Genomic DNA, 23,407 nt, shown 5'->3' with positions numbered 1-23,407 from the left:
AATACAGGTGCTTTCATATAAATTATGCTATTTAATTTTCACAGTGAGTCCCTGGATTATTGTTAGTTCAATTTTCTTAGACAACAGAGAACCATTTATGAGCGCTTACTATATGCGAGGCACTGTGCTAAGAACTTTACATATACTATGTTAATTGGGTTTATTTCTGCAACACTCCAGTGAGGTGGACTGTTTTACAGTTAGAAATACCTAGATTCAGAGAAGCTGAATAACTTTCCCAAGATCATAATACTAGTAAGTAGTAGAATCAGGGTTTGAACCCAGGAGTGCCCCTCAAATAATTAAAAGCACTATAATTTTATCTGAAGTAAAAGTAAATAGATTCTGAGCTCCAGAATTATTCTTTAAGAAAAGTAAGTGAGCTTTAGTGTATTACTTTGACATCTGTTTTGGCTTTTGCTTCCTTTTTAATTCTCCTCATTACTCTGTTATAAGGATGTTGCTGTATAAATGATCTATGGAGAAACATGGGTGTCTAAGGAACTCAATATTCAGGGCAAATTAATCCTAAAAGAATGAAGTTTAAAAAATTTACCAAGGAAGGAGCAATTCTTATCGTTGTTAAATAAGCCCGTCATTCATAATTCATAGAATCATGAATGTATTCTCTGCTAAATTTCTTATATCAAAAGGTACTGATTTATGGATTTACATAGAAGTTAATACAGTAATTAACCAAAACACCATTGTATTGATTGTCCATAGCTATCCTTCTTGGGGAAACGGGTTTTAATCTCAATGTATATTTCTAATTATACATGAAATGAAGGAGTAATTCCAAGGAAAAAGCCTCATTTGATTATTCTATGGTAGTTCAGAGGTTAAGTGGTGGTTAAAACTTGGTCTTTAAAGTTTGTCTGCCTAGATTAAAATCCTGACTTGACGATTACTAGCGTAATCTTGGACAAGTTAATTTATATGTGCCTACTTTCTCATATGTAAAATGGGGATAGTGATAATAATATCTACATACTAATACCTACTCCAATATGTGTTGTTTGTTTTGTGGACTAAATAAGTTAATATATGTAAAATAACTACAATAATGCTTGTACAATAAGTGCTTTACAAGTGTTACTATTATTATTTTAATTTGAACTATTTTTCGAATCTCTGAGTTCCATAAAAACCAACAATCTTAAGTCTTTGCCTATGAAAACGGTATATTTTTCACTTCAAAAATAACCTAAGTAGTGTCTTCCATTATTCGCTCTCTCCTTCCTTAAGATCTACCCTGAAGTTGACAATGACCTCACTGTGAACTTTGTAACTTCATTTTAAATTATTTCTTAGACATAAGTACAGAAACATTCAAAGTTACAGTACTTTATTCGGAATGGACACAAGCTTCATGTGAGGTGTCAAATATAGTGTCTCTTTACCTTCATATAATTTCTTCCCAGATTGTGAGATTTTTTTTCTGCCATTTGAAAATATGATACATTAGGCAATTAGGTTAACAGTGGAGTCCAGCAGCTGACTTGAGTGTTGAATGTGCATTGGTATCCTGTAATGGAGAGGACTCCTTGTTTATTTGCTATTTTATTTTTGAAAGAAAGTTGCAAATGGCAATTTACTCTACCCCCCCCCCACTATGGTGTACATGTGCAAGACAAAGATAAAAACTATGTTTCCTTCGTGGAAGGGTGTGGAGGTAGAGGATGATTTCAAATTAGAAATAATGACAGCAATAGAGGCTTCCAATGAAGATACTGTGGCCACCAAAGGATAAAGGGGAGAAGCTAATTTCTGAAGTTGAGGTATTTGATTAAACATTTAGGTTGCTCTTTATGTGTACAGGTGCCAGGTATGTTGTTATTTATGAGCTGAAGAGACAGTGTGTTTGACAGAGGTGTTTATTGGATGGTTTGATGATGGTTGGGAGAGAAGCAATATTGAGATATCCAGAAAACCTGTAATAAGTAAAAAATATTTTGATAGGTAAAGACTTTTGCTTTTTAAGGCTTTTGCTTTTCTTTTATAATGATTAACTGTGAGAATTGGCTTATTGTAATGGTGGTTTATTATCTTGGATAATAACATTGACTTGGAGAAAAAAAGAAATTACCAGATTTTGATTAGAATGTCTAATGCTTTCTTTTATTACTTTAACGAACTTTCTTTTTTTTTTGAAAGAGCTTACAACTTTGTCAACCTCGGGTGACTTTATGTTTATTTTTTAAAGTCTAGCATTCTGCCTGTGTATCCCTCTGTGTGTGTTTGTTTGTGTGTGTGTATTTGGACTGGAGGAGGAAATGGGGAGGAAAGTGAAATTTTAAGGAGATGGAAAGTCAGTGAAAGTTGACATAAGGGACTAGAGTTTTGTATTGAAAAATAAAAGATTTCAAGCATGTTTTCCCCCTTAGCAAGAAAAATGAAACTGACTATATTATGCATATTTCCATGAAGAATGTATATAAATATCATATGCAAAATTACAGGAACAAGCAAACTTTCTAAGAAATGGAAGAAAATATATATGACAATAAAATTGTAGCAGAGGTAAAGAGAAGCTTTTTTTGAACATACTTTTAAATATAGTGTCCAACTGGGATAAAGTTTCAACAGAACAGGCTGGGCCATTTATAGATTACAACACATTTAATTTTCTCAATGTTACAGTGTTGATTTTGATAAAGAATTTGTTGATGCTATATCAGCTTCTCCATGTGGAGGAGTGCTACTGGGTGATTAGTTAGACTTGGGGCTTGTGGCCAAAATTCAGAAATTTGGTCCCCAGTTCTTCTGGCTTTCTGAAAATGGGAAAAAGCTAGTAAGTTTTTCTGAGTCTTGATTCCCTGTGAAAGAAGTTCTTCAAGGGTGTCTGCTTTTTCCTCTTTATCTTCTTTCTTTCTTTTCTTTTCTTTTTTTTTCTTTTTTTTGGAAATTCTCTTTTTGTCTCATGTTTTTACCATCTTCATCTATATTTAATTAAGTAGATACTAATTTTAGAGGTACTCCAGGTTTTATATTAGCTTAGCTATATGAAAATTATTTATATTTCTATCCATTTTTATTGTGATTTTAAAGCCAAAGAGTCTAATTTTTCACTGTAAGTTTAAAGCTGAGGAATCTAAAACTTGATGAGATTACTTGATTTGCTCAAGATCACATATTTAGGAATCCAGATCAGTACTGTTGGTAATGCTACACTGCCAAATAATTGATCCCTATTCAATTTTTTTGTTTTGCCATATTGATGACCAGTGTCAACGTTTATTTTGTTTTAAATCAAACATTTAACCATGTGCAGTTATTTTAATTTACTATATTTACTGTCTATCAATAGATGGACACGTATCAAGAAGATTTACCTCATTGCTTTGTAGGGCTCATTTGCAGCTTGATATAGCACTTTTAGAGTTTCATCATTTTAAATACAATTTCTAATTGAATAGAATATACTAATACATTTATGAGATTTGCATTTTGAAGAGAAACTATCACATCTTTTTGTGTCTGATTTAACAATAAGAAGGCATATGTTATTTTTTGCTTTTCCATAAATTATAGGCTTGTTTAACAATTAGAATGGATTTGGAGAAAAGAGTAAAATATAGTCTTTTTCATTGCTTTTTTTTTTCTGATTAAAAAACAAACCATGGTTATTGGAGAAAATTTGGAAAATGTAAAAAAGAAACTAAAAAAAACTTCCATAATGACATCTAGAGATACCTTAAAAATGCTTATACTGATTATATCCTTCAAGTTCTTCTACTTAGATACATGTAGTTTTTAAAAGAAAAATGAAAAATGTTATCTTATTGCACATGCTGTTTTGCAAGCTACTTTTTAAAAGTTAACATACCATGATGATTTTCTCCATGTCATTAAATATACTCCTGCATACCTTTTCTTTTTAAAATGAACTGTTATTTAGTACAAAAGTAACAGTTACTGCATATAAGAAATTTAGGAAACACATACAAAAATAAAAAGAAGAAAAAACTGCATTTCCTTGTCCATATATAGTCACTATAATATCAAGGTTATATACATCCAGTATTAAAATTTTATGTTTCTCTCTCTATTGTTTATATCTATATCTCCTTTTTAAACAAAAATGGAATCATATGGTAACAAATGCTTTATATTCTGCTTTTTAATTTAACAATATATATCATATCGTTTATATTTTCCTATGAGCCACTATTATTTTACATCATTATTTTTAATGGTTGCATACTATTCTATTTGTGGACATTCCATAGTTTAACTGATCATCTATAGTTATTTTTAAATTTTTTACTATTGTTAACAACATTGCAATAAACTCTTTTGTAGCTCAATCTTTGCACACATCTCTGATGATTTCTTTAGTTCAAATTTTTAGAAATGAATTGTCAGTTAGTCACTTTTTAAAGGCATTTGATACGTATTGCCAAAATGCCCTCTAGAAAAGTTGAACCAGTTTACTTTTACTAGCAGTGTACAAGAGTACTCATCTTGCCACATCCTTGCTTACAATATTACTGTCATTATTTTCAGCCATTGCTAATATGACAGGTAGAAGATGGTAGCTTATTTTTAGTATAATTGTATTTCTTTGATTAGTTGTGAAATGAAATATTTCTTCATTTGTTTATTGCTCATTTGCATTTCATTTCTTTCTTTTCTTTTTTAAAAAATAAATTTCTTACTCATATCCTTTGAGAAGTAGCTTCAATTTTAGAGTCAGACTGTTGGTGACAGTATTTGAATCTTGGCTCTACCGTCACTACTTACCAACTCTGTAACCTTGGGTGTTTATTTAACCTATTGGTGCCTCAGTTTCCTTATCTGTAAAAGTTTTCTGTGTGTCATAGGGCTGTTGAAAGGATCAAATGAATGAACATATATAAAATATTTCGAATAGTCCAGCACAAAGTAATGCACATTATTATAATCGACAGTTAATACTTATTCATTTGTAAAAGGTATTTACATGCTGAAATATTAATCCTTTATCTTATATGATGCAGATCCTTTTCCAACTTTATTTTGTGTTTCAATTAAAGTTTTTAGAAAATCAATTCTCTCATCAAATCTAAACTTTTATTTTTTTCCTTTAGAGTTTCTGCCTTTGGTGTCATTTTTAGGAATGTCTTTTCCACCCAACATTATGTAAATATTCACTTGTATTTTATTATAACATTATCTTTTTTACATTTATTTTTTTAATACATCTGAAATTTATTTTGTTGCATGATATGCTATTAAGATATAAAGAACCAATTTTCCCAGCAATATTAGTCATATAATCCATCTTTTAAACAGTGCAGTTATCCTAGACTAAATTCTTAGAGATACTTGTGTCCATTTTTAACTTCTTTTATTAATAATCAATCTGGCCATCCATTTGGCACACTTTTAATTAGTGATATTTTATATTTTTAATTGAATTATGTTTCTTTTTCAGATTATCTGTGTTATTCTCAAGCATTTATTTTTCCAGATGAAGTTTAGAGTAATTTTATCATTTCTTCCCCCACCCACCAAAAAAATCTCTGTTTGTGATTTTTCCAGAAGTATACTAAATTTATAAAATGGTTTGGGATCATATGATTTTTAAACTGTTACATTATATTTTACTTTAAGGATACATTTTAAATTTAATCCACTGTGCTTAGCACATAGTAGGCAGTCAACACAAATTGTTTAATAAGTGTTAAATATGTTAATACTAACTGCTGAAATTTAGGTAGTTTTAATTTTTCTCTACCATAAGCAGTACTTCAGTGAACATATTTAACATATAAATCTTTGAATACCACCATGATTGCTTCTGTGGAATAAATTCCTAGACATCTAAAATATAGTTCAAAGAGTATTTTTAATGATTTTGATATACTGCCAAATCGCTTTCTAGAAAGGATGCACTGATTCATACTCCCTTCAGCAGTTTGAAATCACACTGTTGTGATCAGCTCCACATGTGTCTCCCCATTGTAAGGTGAAATACCAATTTCTAATAAGCTTAAAATTAATATTTCATGGTAAAAGAAACATTTTTACTTTTTAAGTGCTTGTTTATATTTTCTGAGTGTAAAGGAGAGGCACATTAAACTTGTTGAATTTAGAGTAAAATACATGTCTCCTATTCTATAGGATAATAAACCAACCAATGTAGATATAAATCCATATGCTTGGGCAGAGTCACATGTGCAAGAAACCAGATGATGGTAATAATAATAATATTACAGTAAATATTATTTTAAGCTAATGTCTTCAAGTGGCTTTTTTCCCTATTCCAAATTGTATTTCTTCTTTATACTGTGAAATCACTTCTCCCTCTCTTCTGATAAAAGGAAATCCTGTTCACTTAGTTTGAGTGTTTATACAACTTTAGCTCTTTTAATAGTGACAGAGTATTTTCACCATTACCTTGCATGAACAGCCTCAGTCCTATGACCAACTGGCTTTAAGTTGCAATTTTTGTTGGAGGAAAAAATTCATTTTTATTTTGTTTTGTCCTTGCATACCTGGGAACTGAGATTTAAACAAGAAAGTAAACTAACATTACAGTTTTGAGTAGTTGGATGGAAAGAAGCTAATAACTAAAGGGCTTTAAGTACCCTGGTTCCTTTAGTCTTTTTTTCTTTAATTAATTTATTTGTTTTTATTTTTGACTGTGTTGGGTCTTCATTGCTGTGCACGGCTTTCTCTAGTTGTGGCGATCAGGGGCTATTCTTCGTTGCGGTGCACGGACTTCTCATTGTCATGGCTTCTCTTGCTGTGGAGCATGGGCTCTAGGCACGTAGGCTTCAGTAGTTGTGGCACATGGTCTCAGTAGTTGTGTCTCGCAGGCTGTAGAGTGCAGGCTCAGTAGTTGTGGCGCACGGGCTTAGTTGCTCCGTGGCATGTGGGATCTTCCCGGGCCAGGGATCAAACCCGTGTCCCCTGCATTGGCAGGCAGATTCTTAACCACTGTGCCACCAGGGAAGCCCCCTTTAGTTTTTATTGATCTATTTATTTATTTTCATTCTTCCTCTTTATCTCTCTTGATGCAGTACACATTACCACAAAAAGAGAGTAAGGCTCAATCAGTCACGATGGTATAGCTATTACTACTGTATTTTAAAAGTTGAAGTCCTCTTTGCTTAGAAACAAATTCCAATAACTTGAATATCTGTAACCACACTTTTTTTTATATATAAAAGGTTTCTTTGTAGATTGAGTTTTTAGTGTTCTGAAGAATAATACCCCTTAATACTTTCTTATTTTTCTTTTTCTCTCCTTTTCTCTTTCCTACCTTCTCTCCATCTCTCCCACCCACTCTGGTCCCTCCGTTTCCCCCCCGCCCCTTCCCTTCTTTCCATCAGGGTTAAGTTTAGTTAGTGTTAAAGAGATAACAACAGTCAGCTCTGGAGTCTGAAATGTTCCATCAATAGTGCATTGTTTTCCCCATTTTCAACAGTTGCCTGGGGAGATATAAGTTGCTCTATGCTTGGTCTATAGAATGTAGTCACGGGCTTCAATGATGATCACGAAGAATTCTTCCCTTATTTTCTTCACTTTAACCTCATAGAGACCATATGAAACTCTTACCCTTAGCAAGAGTGCTGAGATTTTAAAATCCAATTTCCTCAACTTTTCCCATATTCCCAGTAACCATCTTTTGAAAAGAGGTTTTAGCCATTTAAAGGCAGGAGTGTAGAGGAAGTAGGTGAAAGATTCTGCTTATAATTATAGCTAACTCTATCAAACATGCATGGATTATGTCTTGAACATTAAGTACAACAGTTTTTTAATCCTGGGATGACTTCCCCTTAACAACCAGCATGTTTCTCCTTTCTCTGTTTCAACTCTTGTCTCTACTGTCACCCCTTGCCAGTTTTGGGGGGATTTCTAGTTTATTTTAATATTGACCTTGAATCAATGTAATTCAGAAGGTATTGATCCAGGAGGGAAAAAAATCACATTATGTATTCCAGAACTATACATAAATGACTTGAGATTAACCAAATTATTTTCTGAATATACTGTTTGTATTAGATCTGCAATTGCCTCCATTACTATAATCATATATCATTCATCAGAGAAGTATGCAACTATAGGTTTTTAGTGAGTTCTTTAGGACCATAGCCATTTCCTTTGTCTTTTGTATACGGTGCTCAGTGCTTTGAAGTTTGGATGTCTGTATTCTAGTCCCAATCTTCTTTGGTGCTTTGGAGTTTAGAGAAATGGATTCTAGTCTGAACTCTCTCTGCTACTAATTAACAAGTTACTTGCTTAAGCAAGTTGTTTAAGCTTTCTAGACCTCTTTCCTTTTCAGTTGTAACAGTCTTTGGTTCAGTGATGCAAACTATCTAATCTCATCTGGAGAGATTAGGTTTGATAAGTAAAAAATGTCATTACTCTGTTTTATAATGTGTATAATTTCTGTTTGAGTGAGTAGGCTGAAAAGTAATTGGTGTGGACTAGTAAAGTATGAAAAGGGTTTAAGAAGTGTTAGTTAAAAATAGTGAGCTTTTGAGATTTTTTAAAAATGTAAGTTGATGAAGTTGTAACTACTTCTCATATCTTTTCCCTAATGGCAGTAGTCATTTTTGGTTAGATAACCCTTTAAGTTCCATTTAAAAAATTGCTAATAGGCATAATGTTAGCATTAAGTTTAACTTTCATACTTTCACCCTGTGGTTTTTGACTTGGTTGTTTCCTTTTCTTAAAACAGTGATACAGCGTGGCACGGCCTCAATAATTACAGAAATAAAGAGAAGGGGGAAAAGTGTAGAAAATGAGAGACAAAGGGAGGGAGGGAGGGAAGGAGGGAAAAGGGAGGGAGGGAGAGGAGAGGGAGAGAGAGAAAAAGAGAAAGGAATGAACATGAAAGGAATAACAATGAATCGGGTCATTCCTTTCTAAGTATTTTTCTGGTCTTCAAAAGCAATTTTACTTTACTATTTCTTTGATTTTGCAGGGGATAAGTCATCTCCTATTTTTAATTTTAATTATTTAAAATATTTGAGTCATTATGGCACATGTTTAAGCAGAGATTAGGACGTAAGTCTAGTGCTAGATAGGAGAAAATGATAAAAAGCAACCTAAACGTCCATCAACAGAGGAATGGGTAAAGAAGATGTGGTATATGTATATATATATATATATATAATGGAATATTAGTCATAAAAAGAATGAAATAATGCCATTTGAAGCAACATGGATGGACCTAGAGATTATCATACTAAGTGAAGTTAGTCAGACAAAGACAAATATCATATGACATCACTCATATGTGGAATCTAATTTTAAAAAATGATACAGGGGAACTTATTTACAAAACAGAAAGAGATGCACAGATTTCGAAAACAAACCTATAGTTACCAAAGGGGAAACATGGGTGGAGGGATAAATTAGGAGTTTGAGATTAACATACACACACTTACTATATATAAAATAGATAACTAACAAGGACCTACTGTATAGCACAGGGAACTCTACTCAATATTCTATAATAACCTATATGGGTAAAGAATCTGAAAAAGAATGAATATATGTATATGTATACCTGAAGCACTTTGCTGTACACCTGAAACTAACATGACATTGTAAATCAATAAAAATGTAAGTAAATTAAAAAAATAATAAATTTTTAAATAAACAATAACATTTTAAAAAAAAACAAAAAAAGGGGCTTCCCTGGTGGCGCAGTTGTTGAGAGTCCTCCTGCCGATGCAGGGGACATGGGTTCGTGCCCCGGTCCGGCAAGATCCCACATGCCGCAGAGTGGCTGGGCCCGTGAGCCATGGCCGCTGGGCCTGCGCGTCCGGAGCCTGTGCTCTGCAACGGGAGAGGCCACAACAGTGAGAGGCCCGTGTACCGCAAATAAAGAACAAAAAAACAAAAAAAGGAGAAAACGGTAAAGACATTAATACTAAGTTATCATTTTTTTCTATTTTAAAATGCATTCCACATGTGATATTTGTATTGCTGGAAAAGTTAATTTTTAGAGTGAGTTTGAAATACATTGTCATCATTTTACCTGCACAACTGCTAAGAAGACAGAAGGATTGGAAACAAAAGCTACAAACCTGTGAGTTAGTGATAGCATACCTCAGAGTGCCTGTATAATCTGATTAGTAGAGATTCTAATGAACTGAAAAAAAAAGGAGTTCCTGACGATGAAAATATTCTGAATAGGGTTTGCAGATTTTCTGATTTTGGGGGTTGACTTTTCTGTAGGACTTTACATGTCTTATAATAGGTAGTTTCCAGGTATGTGCATATACAGTTCAGGATGTTCTGAATGATGAAGAGGCATTGTCTTAGTCCATTGGGCTGCTATAACAAAATAACCATAGATAGTTTATAAATGATAGAAACTTATTTCTCACAGTTCTGGAGGCTAGAAATCTGATATCAGGGTGCTGGCATGGTCAGGTGAGGGCTGTCTTCTGGCTCACAGACTTCTTATATGGTGGAAGGGACTAGGGAGCTCTTTGGGATCTCTTTTATAAGAGCACTAATCACATTCATTAGGGCTCTACCCTCATGACCTAATCACTTCTCAGTGGCCCCACTACTAATACCTTCACCTTTGGGGGTTATGATTTCAACACATGAATTTTGGGGAAGACACAAACATTCAGACTGTAGCAGGCATAGGGAGCTCAGAGAAAGATTTGGCTTTATGATTTAGGTAATTATGGTACAGTGTAATACTGTGAGATGATATCTGCATAGAAGCTGTAATTGTATTGAGTTAAAGATGGGTCAAAATGCATAATCTTCAGTATTTATTAAATATACCAAGGGCTTAGAGGCTGTATTAGCAATGACAGGTAATTTAGTCTCTTTCTTTCTTCCTTTCTCTCTTTCTTTCTCATGGTGATTATCTAATAATGCTCAGGGTATATGATATATATATATATATGTTTATTCAACATATTTGTTATATACTTTAATTTCTTAAAGACTACAGAGTTAAGCACATGTAAACCATAAAACCACAAACTCTTGCAATAAAATTTGGGTAATGCCCGGGTATGACTGTACCCACCAATTAAAATCTCAGGCGTGATGCCACACCATTTGCTCGCAAGATTCACTGTTTCCAGAGCAGTAAGGGAAGATGTTGTAAATGACAAGAACTATCTAATAGAATAGGAGGCTAAGCTTATTTGGCAGTGAAAAAGTAACTCAAAGAAGGAAGTTAGACCTAAGGAAAGAGAATAAAATATGAAAGGAGGAGTGTGTTAAAGGAGGAGATTTCAATCAGTGGTGCAGAAATTGAAGAAGAGCCCATATGCTTGGATTGACTACTGACACGTTTCTGTTTTAGGCAAATGTTGAGAATTTATTTCTCTACATTTTGTAGAAGTGCAGAGCTGCACATTGTGAACTGTCCTTTGTGGTTGTCTGAATTATGAAAACATGTTAGGGACATAAAGCTCAAATAGTTTGTGTCACAACTACAGTTTAATGATGAAATTATATTTCTTTTGTGCGCTGGTGTTCATAGATGTGCACATTCACAGACTAACATGCTACTGTGAATACTTTTCTGTGCAATGTCATTTTCGTCTCCCATTGTTCTTGATAAATAAATCTACACACTATGACATTACGTTTTTGAAGAGTTAAAAAATGGTTGTGTCATATGACCATCGCCAGTTCTGAACATAGTTCACATTAACTGATGTGGGATTTTGTAGCATCTGAAAAAAATAACAAAATGTCATAAAAATGATGGGTAGGGGTTCACAGAAAATGAAAGAAAATTTATATATCAGAACTTAAATTAAAATTTTAATTAAGGATCTTTCCATTCCAGTTATTCCAGCCAGGTGTTCAGCCAGTGATGGCAAACACCGGCTTTGTCCATCATTTCAAAGATGGTTAATAATTTCATTCTTATATTACTTTGCTTTTATTTTAATTTTTCTGAAGTTCTCCTTCTGTGAAAGATGTTCAGCTTCTTGTGACCAGAGGTTAACCTGCATACTTCTTTTGGAATCAGTTATTATTGCCCTCACTCAACCTGGCTTATCTTTGTGTGACCTTTTGAAGAAGTAGCCTTTCCAACAAAGTCCTACTCTTAGCTGTCAGCCTGAGTCTTTGTTAGTGCTCTGTTATCTCTTATGACTCCCCTAGTCTTGACTGATTGGCTCCTCAACTTAAAGCCTGCCATCTGTCTCTACTTTCCCTTTCCTTTCGCCTTTTCTTCCTATGCTATTAATTTGTCATTCTTTCTTTTTGAGCTATAATTGATATATAGCACTGTGTAAGTTTAAGCTGCACATCGTAATGTTTTGGTTTATGTTTAGTGTGAAATGATTACCACAATAAGATTACTTAACATATCATTATTTCTTTTCTGCTAGAAAAATCTGTGTTTCTCTACTGTACAAGTTTTAAAAAGTCTTTAGTATACTTGCTAAAAAGTCTTTAGTATGCTTTAGCATATTTTTTAACATCACACATAAGTGTGATAAAATGAGGAGTCAGAACTGATGAATTTGTGTTTCTTCTCCATTGTTACTTATTTTGGTCATTTTGACTAACCTGGCTTTTGTAATCTATATTTTTAGTAGGTTTAATAATGTATATATCACCAATTAATCAGTAAATCAGCCAATTATTTAATGAATTACTATGTTAAGTACTGTGGTAGACATAAAAGAAGTATAAAATGATTCTCACTTTCAGTAAGCCTGCAATATAAATAAATTCAGGCAGTATTTAATGTTGAATTTCGGAGCATTTACTTGTCTTTCAACAAATATTAGGTGTCTTATAGAATAATAATTAACATATAATGAATATTGTCTGTGGGCCAGGCATTGTGCTAAGTGCTTTAAATATATTATAAATTTAATCATTTACATAATTTCTATGAGCTAGGTTTTATTATTACTACCGTTACTATTTTATAATGAAGAAAATAAGACACAGAGGTCAAGTAACTTGCCTAGGGTCACAGAGTTAGTAGATATTGCAAGAATAATATAAGCCAGGCAGGCTGACTGTTAAACACTGTGCTAGAGAGCCTCCATGTATTATGTGGTAGGATTATAAATACATTTTGAGATTCTGACAGAAAAGTCTAAGTAATTTTGGCATAGTACTTACTATAGTATTAGAGTTTATAATACAGTTTCATTCTTCAGAATATAGTAAATATTGATCATATATACACATATATGTCACACTGTATTTCTATGTGTGTTTTATATTTATTCATTCCTTGGTGCTTTGGAGCTTGACTTAACAAATGTTTACTGAGTACTTAACTATGTACCAGGCACCATATGGTCATTAAAGATACATCAGTGAACAAAACAGAAATTCCTTCCCTCAAAGAGCTTACATTATAGTGGAAGGAGAAAGGCAATATAAAAAATAAATTATTATGTAGTACAGCAAAAGATAAATACCATGGAGAAAAAGAAAATAAGGAAGGGGAATAGGGAGTGCCCAGTGTGGAAATGTGTCCAGGTTTAAGTAGGATGGTCAGAGAAGGTCTTATTGAGATGAAAATCTTTCCTCACAGACTTAAAATAACAGCAAAGGAACCATGCATATACCTAGGAAAGAGTGTTACAGGCAGAGGGAGTGACCAGTGCAGAGACTCTAAAGTTGAAATGTGCCTGGATGTTAAAGCAACTGGAAAGAAACCAGAATGGCTGGAGACAAATGAGTGAAAGGGAAATAATAGGAGATGAAGTCAGAGAAGTAATAGGAACCAGATCATATAGGAACTGGTATATCATTGTGAGGATTTTGGCTTTTACTGTGTGTGGGAGATGGGATGCCACAGGAACATTTTGAGCAGAGGAGTAACATGATTTGTCTTATGTTTTAAAAGGATCATTTAGGTAGTTGCTGGGAATAAATTTTAGGGATACACAAGAGTGGGAGCAGAATGACCACTTAAAAGGCTACTACAATGATCCAGGTGAGAGTTATTGGTGGTTTGGAGTAGCAGTGGAGATGGTGAGAAGTGGTTATATTCTGAATATAGTTTGAGTGAAGAACTAACAGCACTTTCTAATATGTTGGATAAAGAGGATGAGAGAAAGAAAGGAGTCAAGGATGACTCCAGGATTCTGGCCTGAGAAGCTATAAGGATAGAGTTGCCATTAAGTTGGGTGGGAAAGGCTTTGGGAGGAACAGGTTTTAGGAAATATAAGGAACTCAGTTTTGGACATGTTAAATCTGAGATGCATGCTAGATATCCAAATGGAAGTGTGGAATGGGCAGGAGAGAGGAGTGGGCTGGAGATGAAAATTTATGGCTCTATGAGAGTATACAGATGTGAGTATAGTGCTTCTAGATCTCAGTCTATTATTTGTTCTATTTGAAAGGCCTGTTTTCTCATTCTTTGGTTAAGATAGTATGAAAAGATCTATATTATGTGTAATTCTGAGTGGTAAAATATAAATTTATTCTGTTGTCAGTCTTCTGCTCTGCCTGAAGTGTTATACTACACCAAGTATAGTCACATCTAGTCAGGAGAACAAAAACCATGATAAATAGCTACAGTGGATGGGATTTCATTGAGGATCCTTGTTACACAGGTATTGGAAGCTTGAAGAGGAAAAACAAGCTGAGGCAGCCCAGATATAACTGTAGGGAGCAGTTACCAGCCATTAGGTTGGTGGAACAAAATGGAAGAGCATGGGTGACTTGAACTTAGGAACTTGGAAAAGATTGTGACTCGGGCTTGGACCTCTGGGGAGAGGGTGTGCCGTGTGGCTTGTGCTCAGACAACTGAGGGAAACATGGCATGGCTTACGCTCTAATCACTAAGAGGAGTGTGGCCAGCTGGTGTTGGTATCTTTGAGGGGGTTAGGCAGCTGGTATTGGGAGTGCTAAAAGAAGCCATTGCTGGTGGGAATGTAAAATGGTGCAGCCATAAGTGTATTTTGCTGCTGGAGGGATGCTGTCAGGAGCTAGAAAAAGGAAGTCTCTTCTCTCCTCCTCTCACCTTCTAGTTTCCCACTAGTCCCTAGTAGGAAGCCTAGTAGGAAGCCAGCTGGCAAGGGAGCCTGGGAAATATAGTGCCCCAGAATCACAGAGCAGAGTATTGAAGGGTGATGTGAGAGTCAGGAGACAATAAGTAAATAACTGTCACATGTACTGTGAATGTTAAGATATGAATAAAATTTTAAGACCTCATTCCATTGAAATGTTCAGCAAAGTGGGACACTTTATATTTTAAGCCACAGTACTTTGGTTATTTGTTGATAACAAATGGGAGATAATATTTGGTGTTGAAGAGGATAATAACTGATTAGTTTAAAGAATTATTTGGTTTTCAAAATTTTAAGCTACTTTCTGTCTCTAGGCAAGAAATTAGTTCACTCATTCAGCAAATGTTTATTAAGCATTCATCATGTGATAGGTACTATTCTTGCACTTAAAATATATTAGTGAATACAACAAATAATTTTAGTTCTCATAGAGCTTATATTATAGATGGGAGAGACAGATAACAATAAGCATGATAAGTAAGTAAATTATATAGTATATTAGAAGTGTATAAGGGCTTTTGGAAAAAAATATAGAGTACAATAAGGTGAATTGATAATGAAAGGCAGTTGTTTTAAATAGGATGATCAAAGTAGGAGTCATTGAGGACATGACATTTGAGCAGAGACTTGAAGAAGGTAAAGGAGTAAGCCATAGGAGGGGAAATTGTTATTTTCCATTTTTTTGGGTAATAGCCTGCCTAGCGGATGTGATGTTGTATTTCATTGTGGCTTTGATTTGCATTTGCTTAATGACTGATGATGTTGAACATCTTTACATATATTTATTGGCCATTTGTAGGTCTTTGGAGAAATTTTTATTTAAATCCCTTGCTCAGTTTTTAATTGGGTTTGAAGTTGTTGTTATTGAATTGTAGCAGTTCTCTATGTATTCTGGATATTAATCTCTTATAAGATATGTGATTTGAAAATTTTTTCTCCCTTTCTCTATGTTGTCTTTTCACTCTCCTGATAGTGTCCTTTGATGCACATAAGTTAATTTGATGAAGTCCAATTTATCTATTTTTCTTTTGTTGCCTGTGCTTTTGTGTCATATCCAAGCAGTCATTGCAAATCCAATGTCATGAAGACTTCCCCTATGTCTTCTAAGGGTTTTGAGGTTTTAGCTTTTAAATTTACGTCTTTGATCCATTTTGAGTTAATTTTTATGTATAGTGTAAGGTTAGGGTTCAACACCATTGTTTTGTGTAGATATCCAGTTTTCTCAGCACCATTTGTTGAAAAGACACTGATTTACTTTTTATCTGAACTTTTTATGAATTTAGATATTGGGGAAAAAGAGATTAGAGATTTATTGTTTTTCATAATTGTCTAGTGTTCAACACTCTTCTTGCTATGTCTCTGTTGCCTGCTGTCCTTTGCAAAACATAATAAAAATGCTAGTTAATTGAAGAATTATTTTGTGGCCAATATACGGTTAAAAGAATACTATATTAGCTGTAATGTTTTCTAGGAAAGTTACTTTTATAATGTGCGTAGGCTTTGTGTTTGTGTATATATATTACCTTGAAGTGCTAGACAACATTTTTTCTGTACACTAATATCAGTGTTTAGTCCATTGGAAATGTGGCCATTATAACTTTTCCATCCATACTTTTGTGCCTATAAGTTTCTAGTGTTTTTAATCATTCACTTTCATTTTTTGATGTATCTAAGCTGAGGGTGAGATTGAAAGTTGTGTTCCATGGTGATTTCTAATTGCTTGGGATAATTATCTGAGATTAACCTCATACTTCACTGGGATGTTCTCTCTTTTTCTTTTGCCTTGTGCTGTGGTTACACATTACTGACTGTGGTTTGAGAGCCAGCTCTTTTCTTTAAGCCCCAAGGGAGAAAATGTGGTTGCTATCTGTGTCATAACTGTGTGTATGGCTTGGGCTCTCAGGGGCATCATTAGGGATCTCAGTGGAGAGCATGCTGTCTCTTTTAGCCTATCATGAATCTGGCATGGTATGAGGGAGGGTACATTTGGAACATTGTTCTTTCCTCTGCTCTTGTTTTCCTGAATATAGTTCTCATGTTGGGCCCAATAGAAAACTGGAGGTATATTTAGCCTTGATGGTAACAATTCCAAAAAAAAAAAAAAAAAGACAATACAATGTACTTCGAATAAGGAACTTTACTTCTATTCCAGAAACAAAGCAAAACCAAAATCAGAACACACATAGATGCAAAAGGTGCTTCATCAAAATCCATACTATACCTTAAATCCAGTCTGAGGAGGTCGACTGCAGATTCAGATTTCCCTTCTCTACTTATTACACTTGAATAAATTTCACTTGAATGAACTAGTTATTCTAGCAAACTTCTGACTTCTGCACCATCTTTTTAGGAGTTATTGATTATTTAATTTTTGCTGACCCAGTAGGGCCAACCAACTCACTTTGATGAAAGCTTGTAGGTGTATTGATGGTTTTACACTCTGACACCTGTCCTGTGATGTTTGTATTTGGGTTACAAATTTTAGATTTGACCTTATCTGTTAGGTATGGAAAAGAAATGAAAGAACTAGATAGAAATTTATAAATTGTGACACTGATGTGTGTAAGAAATACTTCTATGTTCAATAGTGATTCATTTTGAATACTACATTTACCTAGTATATTTGTATACATCTTAGTGCAGAAAGAAAGAAATTATAATAGGCCAAGGGTTATCAATTAATTTGTTCTCTATGGAAGTTGTTGAACAGCGAAAACATGGGATTTGGACCTGGATTTAAATAATTGTTCTGCAATTTACTTGTAGTATCCTTAAGCCTTTCTCATCAGTTTCTCATCAATAATTGGGGATAATATTACTATAATTGTCATAAACTTTGGAAGGATTAAATGAGGTATTATTTGCATCTCTTTTTCTACTTGAAATAGTTCTCTATAGTACAAAAGGCATTTCTCTGTGTGTGTGATTTGATTTAATTGTATGTAGATAATTTTATAATTCACTCCCTTTTCAGGGATGTCAGAATGCAAGAAGAACCGTAGTCCTTTCTAACCAGTCCCTAGCAGCTGATTAAACACTGTATAGGAGAACTGGGAAATATGAAAGATGGCAAATGAAATCCTGGCAGAGAGAATAGTCTAATCCCAAAAGACATTTTCAACAATAGCCTGGGCCCTATGCCTAGTACTTAGAGGGGCCTGTGGTACGACACTCCTGTCCCTCACTGTACCATTCCCAGAATCTTATTTGTTAATGCTTGGCTTTATTAATAAAGTCTTGACCACTTGTTCAGCACTGCATATGGTTGGTTGTGATTTCCAGCTGCCCTTTGGGCTAAAGTGTAAACAGTAAGTAGATTGTTATGTTCTTCTATTAAGCTTAAAGCTGTGATCTCATGTCTGTACCACATATGTCTGCAACCAGAAATATATCCTTTTCCTGGTCTCATGGAAGAGAAGCAGCACTGTGTCTGAAAAGAATCTGAATTCATTAGTCTAAGAGCTTTCAACTTTTCTTTTTACTGAAACCAAAGAACAAAATAAAGGCATAAAAAGTCATGAGCATCATCAGTAGGATGTCAACATGACACCAAACAGCATAATATATTGTCAAGATGAACGTTTAATCTGGTGACTGAAATTTCTATACATTTGGCATTTTTGCAGAAGACAGAATGCAGGCAATAATCCAACAATCCAGTCACAAAGAGAGCCTCAGTGCAGTGGATTTGAAATAAACACAACAGTTTGTATGAGTGACTGAAAAATACCCATTGATAGAACTGGCTCCTAAATTCTGGCCCAATTGCTAGTGTGCTAGGTTAATTAGCATCAAATTTTTTGCTTTAATATGTTGATCAGGGGTGCTATTGTTATTGTTTGGTGGTGATTTTTTCTTTTTCTTTATTTTTTAATTAATTTTTTTTTTTTTAATCAGTTTCAACTAGTTGACATTACAGATGTTTCAACTGTTCCCATGGTGTGAATGCTAGCTAAAACCCTGAAGTTCTAAGCTCTCTGGAAGAGGAAATTTATAATAATACCATTTTATACCATACAAACAAGATGCTTTTAGATGTATATTTGTAAATATTTGTTACTTATTCTTCACAGTAGTAATGTCCCCCATTTTCAGATGACGAAACTGTTTAAGTTTGTTTGTTTAAACAACTTGTCAAGGTCACAGAGTCTGGATTCATACCTATAGCCAACTCCATTCTTGGCATCTTCCAGCTATGTCACGCTGCTTCTGCCTCTTTATAACTGATTTTATAAGATAGCTTTTGGCCTCTAAAATATGCAGTATTTCTGAGAAATAATACTAATAATTAATTGCACTCTCTTTTATTTGCATGGTGCTTTATACTTTTCAAATTGATATTATAGCCATTAGTTCATATATTCTACCTGACTACCATTTGAGGTAATCAGGATAAGTATTATTATCCCTATTTTACAGGTGAGTCAAATAACCCCAGAGAGGATGATGATTTTGCCTAATGTCAAATAATTTATTAGTGACAGAACCTGAGCAAGAGTTAAAGTCTTCTTTCTCCCAATTTAGTGTTCCTGTGAAATCTCTGACTTCCCTAAGGGAGGCCTGACTGCAGAGCAGATCATTTTTGCAAGTGCAGCTCAGGAAAATTCCTCTTCAGCTAGGGCAGTAGGTAAAGTTTTTCTTTCTCTGAAAATGCAAGTCTTTAGGCCACCCAATTATTTTCTAGCAAAACTCAATGGGGAAGGGCTTGTCCTGTAAGTCCTGACATTTTTTTCAGGGAAAGAATATGAGCATAGGGTTATTTTTACTGTGTATTGAGCTTTGCTAATTTCTGCTGGAGCCTTTTAGCTCAGGGTCTTGGTCCAGAAGCTGTTAAAACTTCTCTGGTCTAACTGGAATAGAGAAATTGCATGGAGGAGGAAAAGTTAAGTTTGAAAGCAAAATTTTCTTAATAGTTAATTTGTTGGGTAATGTGGTATGCCAGTAGCACCATATGGTAGGTGTGGTTTCTGACTGTTGGTAGAAATACAAAAAACATTTAATAATTCTTCTTACCATCAAGGAACCCAGGAGAGACAGTGTGGTGATGGAAAAGAACACTGGCTTGGTTATCAGAAGAGTTGGGTTTTGGTGCTAAGTCTCCCATGACTAGCTGTGGGATTTGGGGCAAATTTCTACCCTTCCTGATCAGTTCCCTCATCTGAAAAGTAAGGAGAAAGAACTAGATAACTTTTAAGGGTAATTTCATCCCTAAACTCTTTCAAATCTTATCTCTTGACCCCATTACAGAAAAATTAAGTGTTAAATTGTCTGGTACTAATAAGTTCAGAGGTAAGCAAGATGCAGAGACTCACTGTTGGGGAGCTGACTTTAATAACTGAATAGTCCTTAAAAATAAAGTCCTAATTGGATTCATGAAAATTATTGGGTGTACCTAGACTAGTACTATGTCAGGGCACAGTTCTTAGCCCTACCACTTACCATTTTTTTAACCGTAGGTAATTTATTTCACCATCCTGAATCCATATCTTTAACATAGCAATTACCTCCATTCACTTAAAAACCTTTACTGAGTATTAAGCATTATGCTAGATGCTGAGGCTATAAGGTGGTCTTTTTTCTTTAGGTGCTCAAAGTGTCTCTCTGCCAGGGACATTTGCAATTGAATTTTCTCTAGTAATAGAACCACAGAATCTTAGAGGTAGAAGAAATCTCAGATTTGGATTTGGAGTGTGAGCTTATGAGGGCAGAAACTTTACTTTGTTCACTGCTTTATCCCAAGAATCTACAACTGTGTCAGGCACATACATATACATACTGAATGAATTAATAAAAGAAGAATAGTGAGAAAAATAATAGTTGGGTTACGAAGAGCCTTCCTTACCTGGAACCATGTGTTTACACGTTAGACTGGCAATGTGCCACTGCTTATGGGCATCTCTATGACTAGAGAGGTAAACAGGGATATCCTCTGTGGGCATAATCACACTGACTGCCTCTGCAGTGAAATGTCTGACTGTCATTCCTTGCATATGAATGTTGAAAGAATTTCATGTGTTAGTTCTGAGAAAGGGTGGATTTGTTTGTTGATCTCTGCTCCCCAGGAAGTTGTAGAGCTCTGAAGCAGCAGTTCCCTTTACTTTGTGACATAGAGTTCTTCAGCCATAACAAACTCTAGATAGACTTACCTGCTTTTTAAATTCTTTCTTCCATTTTCAGACCCTAGCTGCCCCCACATCCTCGCCACCATGCACACAGCACATCGTACAGTGTTTCTACATAATCATCCTTTATTTTACTTTCTTCTGCAGAATTATGCTGTGCTGTATGGGGAAATTGCTTTATTTGCAGGGTTCTAGATTTTCTCTGGTTTTCCTTTGGCATTTCCCTGAACAGAGTCATGGGGCTTGTTTTTCATGTGTCTGTGACACCACTGTGGTGTTGTACTGTTACAGAGATTGTTACCCTGTCCAGATCCAGGGAGGAGGAGTAAAGTTAGGGAACATGGAGATGGAAAGCAACCAAGAGGGCTTTTTTCATTACTTATTATTTTACTTTCAAGAGGGAGATGTGGAGTTTCCTTAAAAGAGCAGAGAGAAATGAGACCTGTCATTCTTATGCTTCATTGTCTATTTTGCAATCACTATTACCTTTTTTCCCTCTATAACACAAGAGGCTCTTCTTTTTATTTGTTTGTTTTAAGAGAAAACCATATGATACAAAGAAAGGAGCTTTGTTTTAGAGGACCTGGCCTTTAGTCCTGGCTTCTCCACTTCCTAGCTAAATAACTATAGAAAGTTATCTTCTCTGAGCCTTATTTGCAGAGGCTGATTTTGTAGAGATGATAATGCTACTGATTTCACCAAGTTGTTATATGAGTTAAAAGAAATAATGTACAGGAAAATGCTTCATAAATTATGAATTATGTGCAAACCTACATCTCTTGCCTCCACTTTCTCCATCATCTCTAAGTTATCAAGAATTTCTTGTTGCCTTTTTAAAGTAGAAATATAACTTGTATTTTTCTCCCTGACTTTTGCCATAGCCTAGTCAAGTTTGAAAGATTTGGAAATCAACATTCTGTTCTCCAGTGTTTCCTTGGGATCTTCATCAGGCCATTTCTCTGACACACTGAACAGCTGTTGTGTGTGTCAGTCCAGAGGTGGTTGCATTTCACTGGTTCAAGATTACATGATTCTGGTGTAGAGTTGCAGAGATTTTGCTAATAATGGTTGCTTGCTCTGACGTATGCTATATAATTTGGTGTATTAATGAGAGGAAGTCAGGATGGATGATTTATAAATCACAGAGACTTTGTGAAAATGGCACAACTGGCACACTCTAATTTTTTTCTAAAGAGAAATGCTTCTCAATTTTCTTTTCTTCATATTTTTCCAGCAGCTTTGTATCTGCTTTTCAGGGATTTTTTTTTTCTACTATATGCAGACAAACTTCTTTCCATATCTACTTTATTCAGTGTTTACAGCAGAAGTCACATGTGAGTTTTATAATTTTTTTAAGGTGTGAGAGTTGTTTAATCTTAGAACAACATCTATTGAGTGAAGGTAGTATTTTTAAAGTAGTCAAGGGAATGCTGACTCTGAATTGAAACTGCATGTATTTGGATCCTGACTTGGCTACTTATTGGCTGTGTGACCTTATGACAAGTCACTTAACTTTTTTGCTCCTCAGTTTCCTCTGTAAAATGGGTGTAACATTAGTACCTACATCATTGGTCATTATGAGGATTGAATTTATACGTGTGTGTGTGTGTGTATATATATATATATATATATATATATATACATATGTAGTGTTAGCTGTTATTGTTATTATTACTGAAAACTTCCTACTATTAATGTATATTGGAGCCAGTCAATACATTATGAAGCCCTGGTATGTGCTTAGGATTCTGCCAGTTATCTTGGGGATACATATTATATGACACGATTTCGTCCCCCTCTAGAGGCTTGGTCGAGAGTAACGTAAGGCATATTTGGATGGTACAAATTGCCTGAGGATTTGCTGCAGGGCTCTTACATGGGTTGACTGATTGGGGACATAGAACATAAGCAGAACAAGGAACTGACAAATACAAATCTGTCTTGATCAAGGTAAATGAGTGTTACAGAAATAATTGTAGTAGGAATGCAATGGTAGGCTGATATGTTCTTGAAAGGCTTTTGGAGGAGGTAAGATATTAGCTGAGCCTTGAGTGTGGAATCTGGAAATGAGAAGTAGTGTCACCGTGGGGGAGAAGGAGTAGGCAGTGGGAATAGGAACATCATAATGCCATGGAAAGGGTGCAGCCAAACAGATCAGGGTTAAAGCTCTGGTGCTGCCTCTTACTGGCTTTGTAACCTTAGGTAAGTTACTTAATCTCCTAGAGCCTCAGTTTTCTGTACTATATAATGGGGGTAATGATATTTACTTATTTATGTTATTGTGGGTCTTAGAGCTAACCCATGTAAAGC

The 23,407-nt window shown here is 34.7% G+C and overlaps 1 protein-coding gene across 5 annotated transcripts in view; it reads left to right on the top strand.

Annotated features, from left to right (window-relative positions):
* Positions 1-1,650: 1,650 nt before the first annotated feature.
* The window catches only part of SOX6 (SRY-box transcription factor 6), a 414,778-nt gene continuing 393,021 nt past the window's right edge, over positions 1,651-23,407 (top strand). For 4 of the 5 annotated variants that reach the window (XM_024731582.1, XM_024731583.1, XM_024731580.1 and 1 more), the window contains exon 1: positions 1,772-1,828. In XM_024731582.1, coding sequence (XP_024587350.1) covers positions 1,812-1,828 — 17 coding nt within the window. In that variant the 5' untranslated portion in view covers positions 1,772-1,811. Of the gene's footprint in view, positions 1,829-23,407 lie in introns of all 5 variants that reach the window. The other variant, XM_024731581.1, reaches the window with a different exon arrangement.

The sequence above is a fragment of the Neophocaena asiaeorientalis genome, unplaced genomic scaffold, assembly GCF_003031525.2.
Source record: "Neophocaena asiaeorientalis asiaeorientalis breed wild unplaced genomic scaffold, Neophocaena_asiaeorientalis_V1.1 scaffold571, whole genome shotgun sequence".
Classification (NCBI taxonomy): domain Eukaryota; kingdom Metazoa; phylum Chordata; class Mammalia; order Artiodactyla; family Phocoenidae; genus Neophocaena; species Neophocaena asiaeorientalis.
The sequence above is the reverse complement of the archived record's forward strand: the minus strand, read 5'-3'. Positions and strand labels throughout refer to the sequence as shown.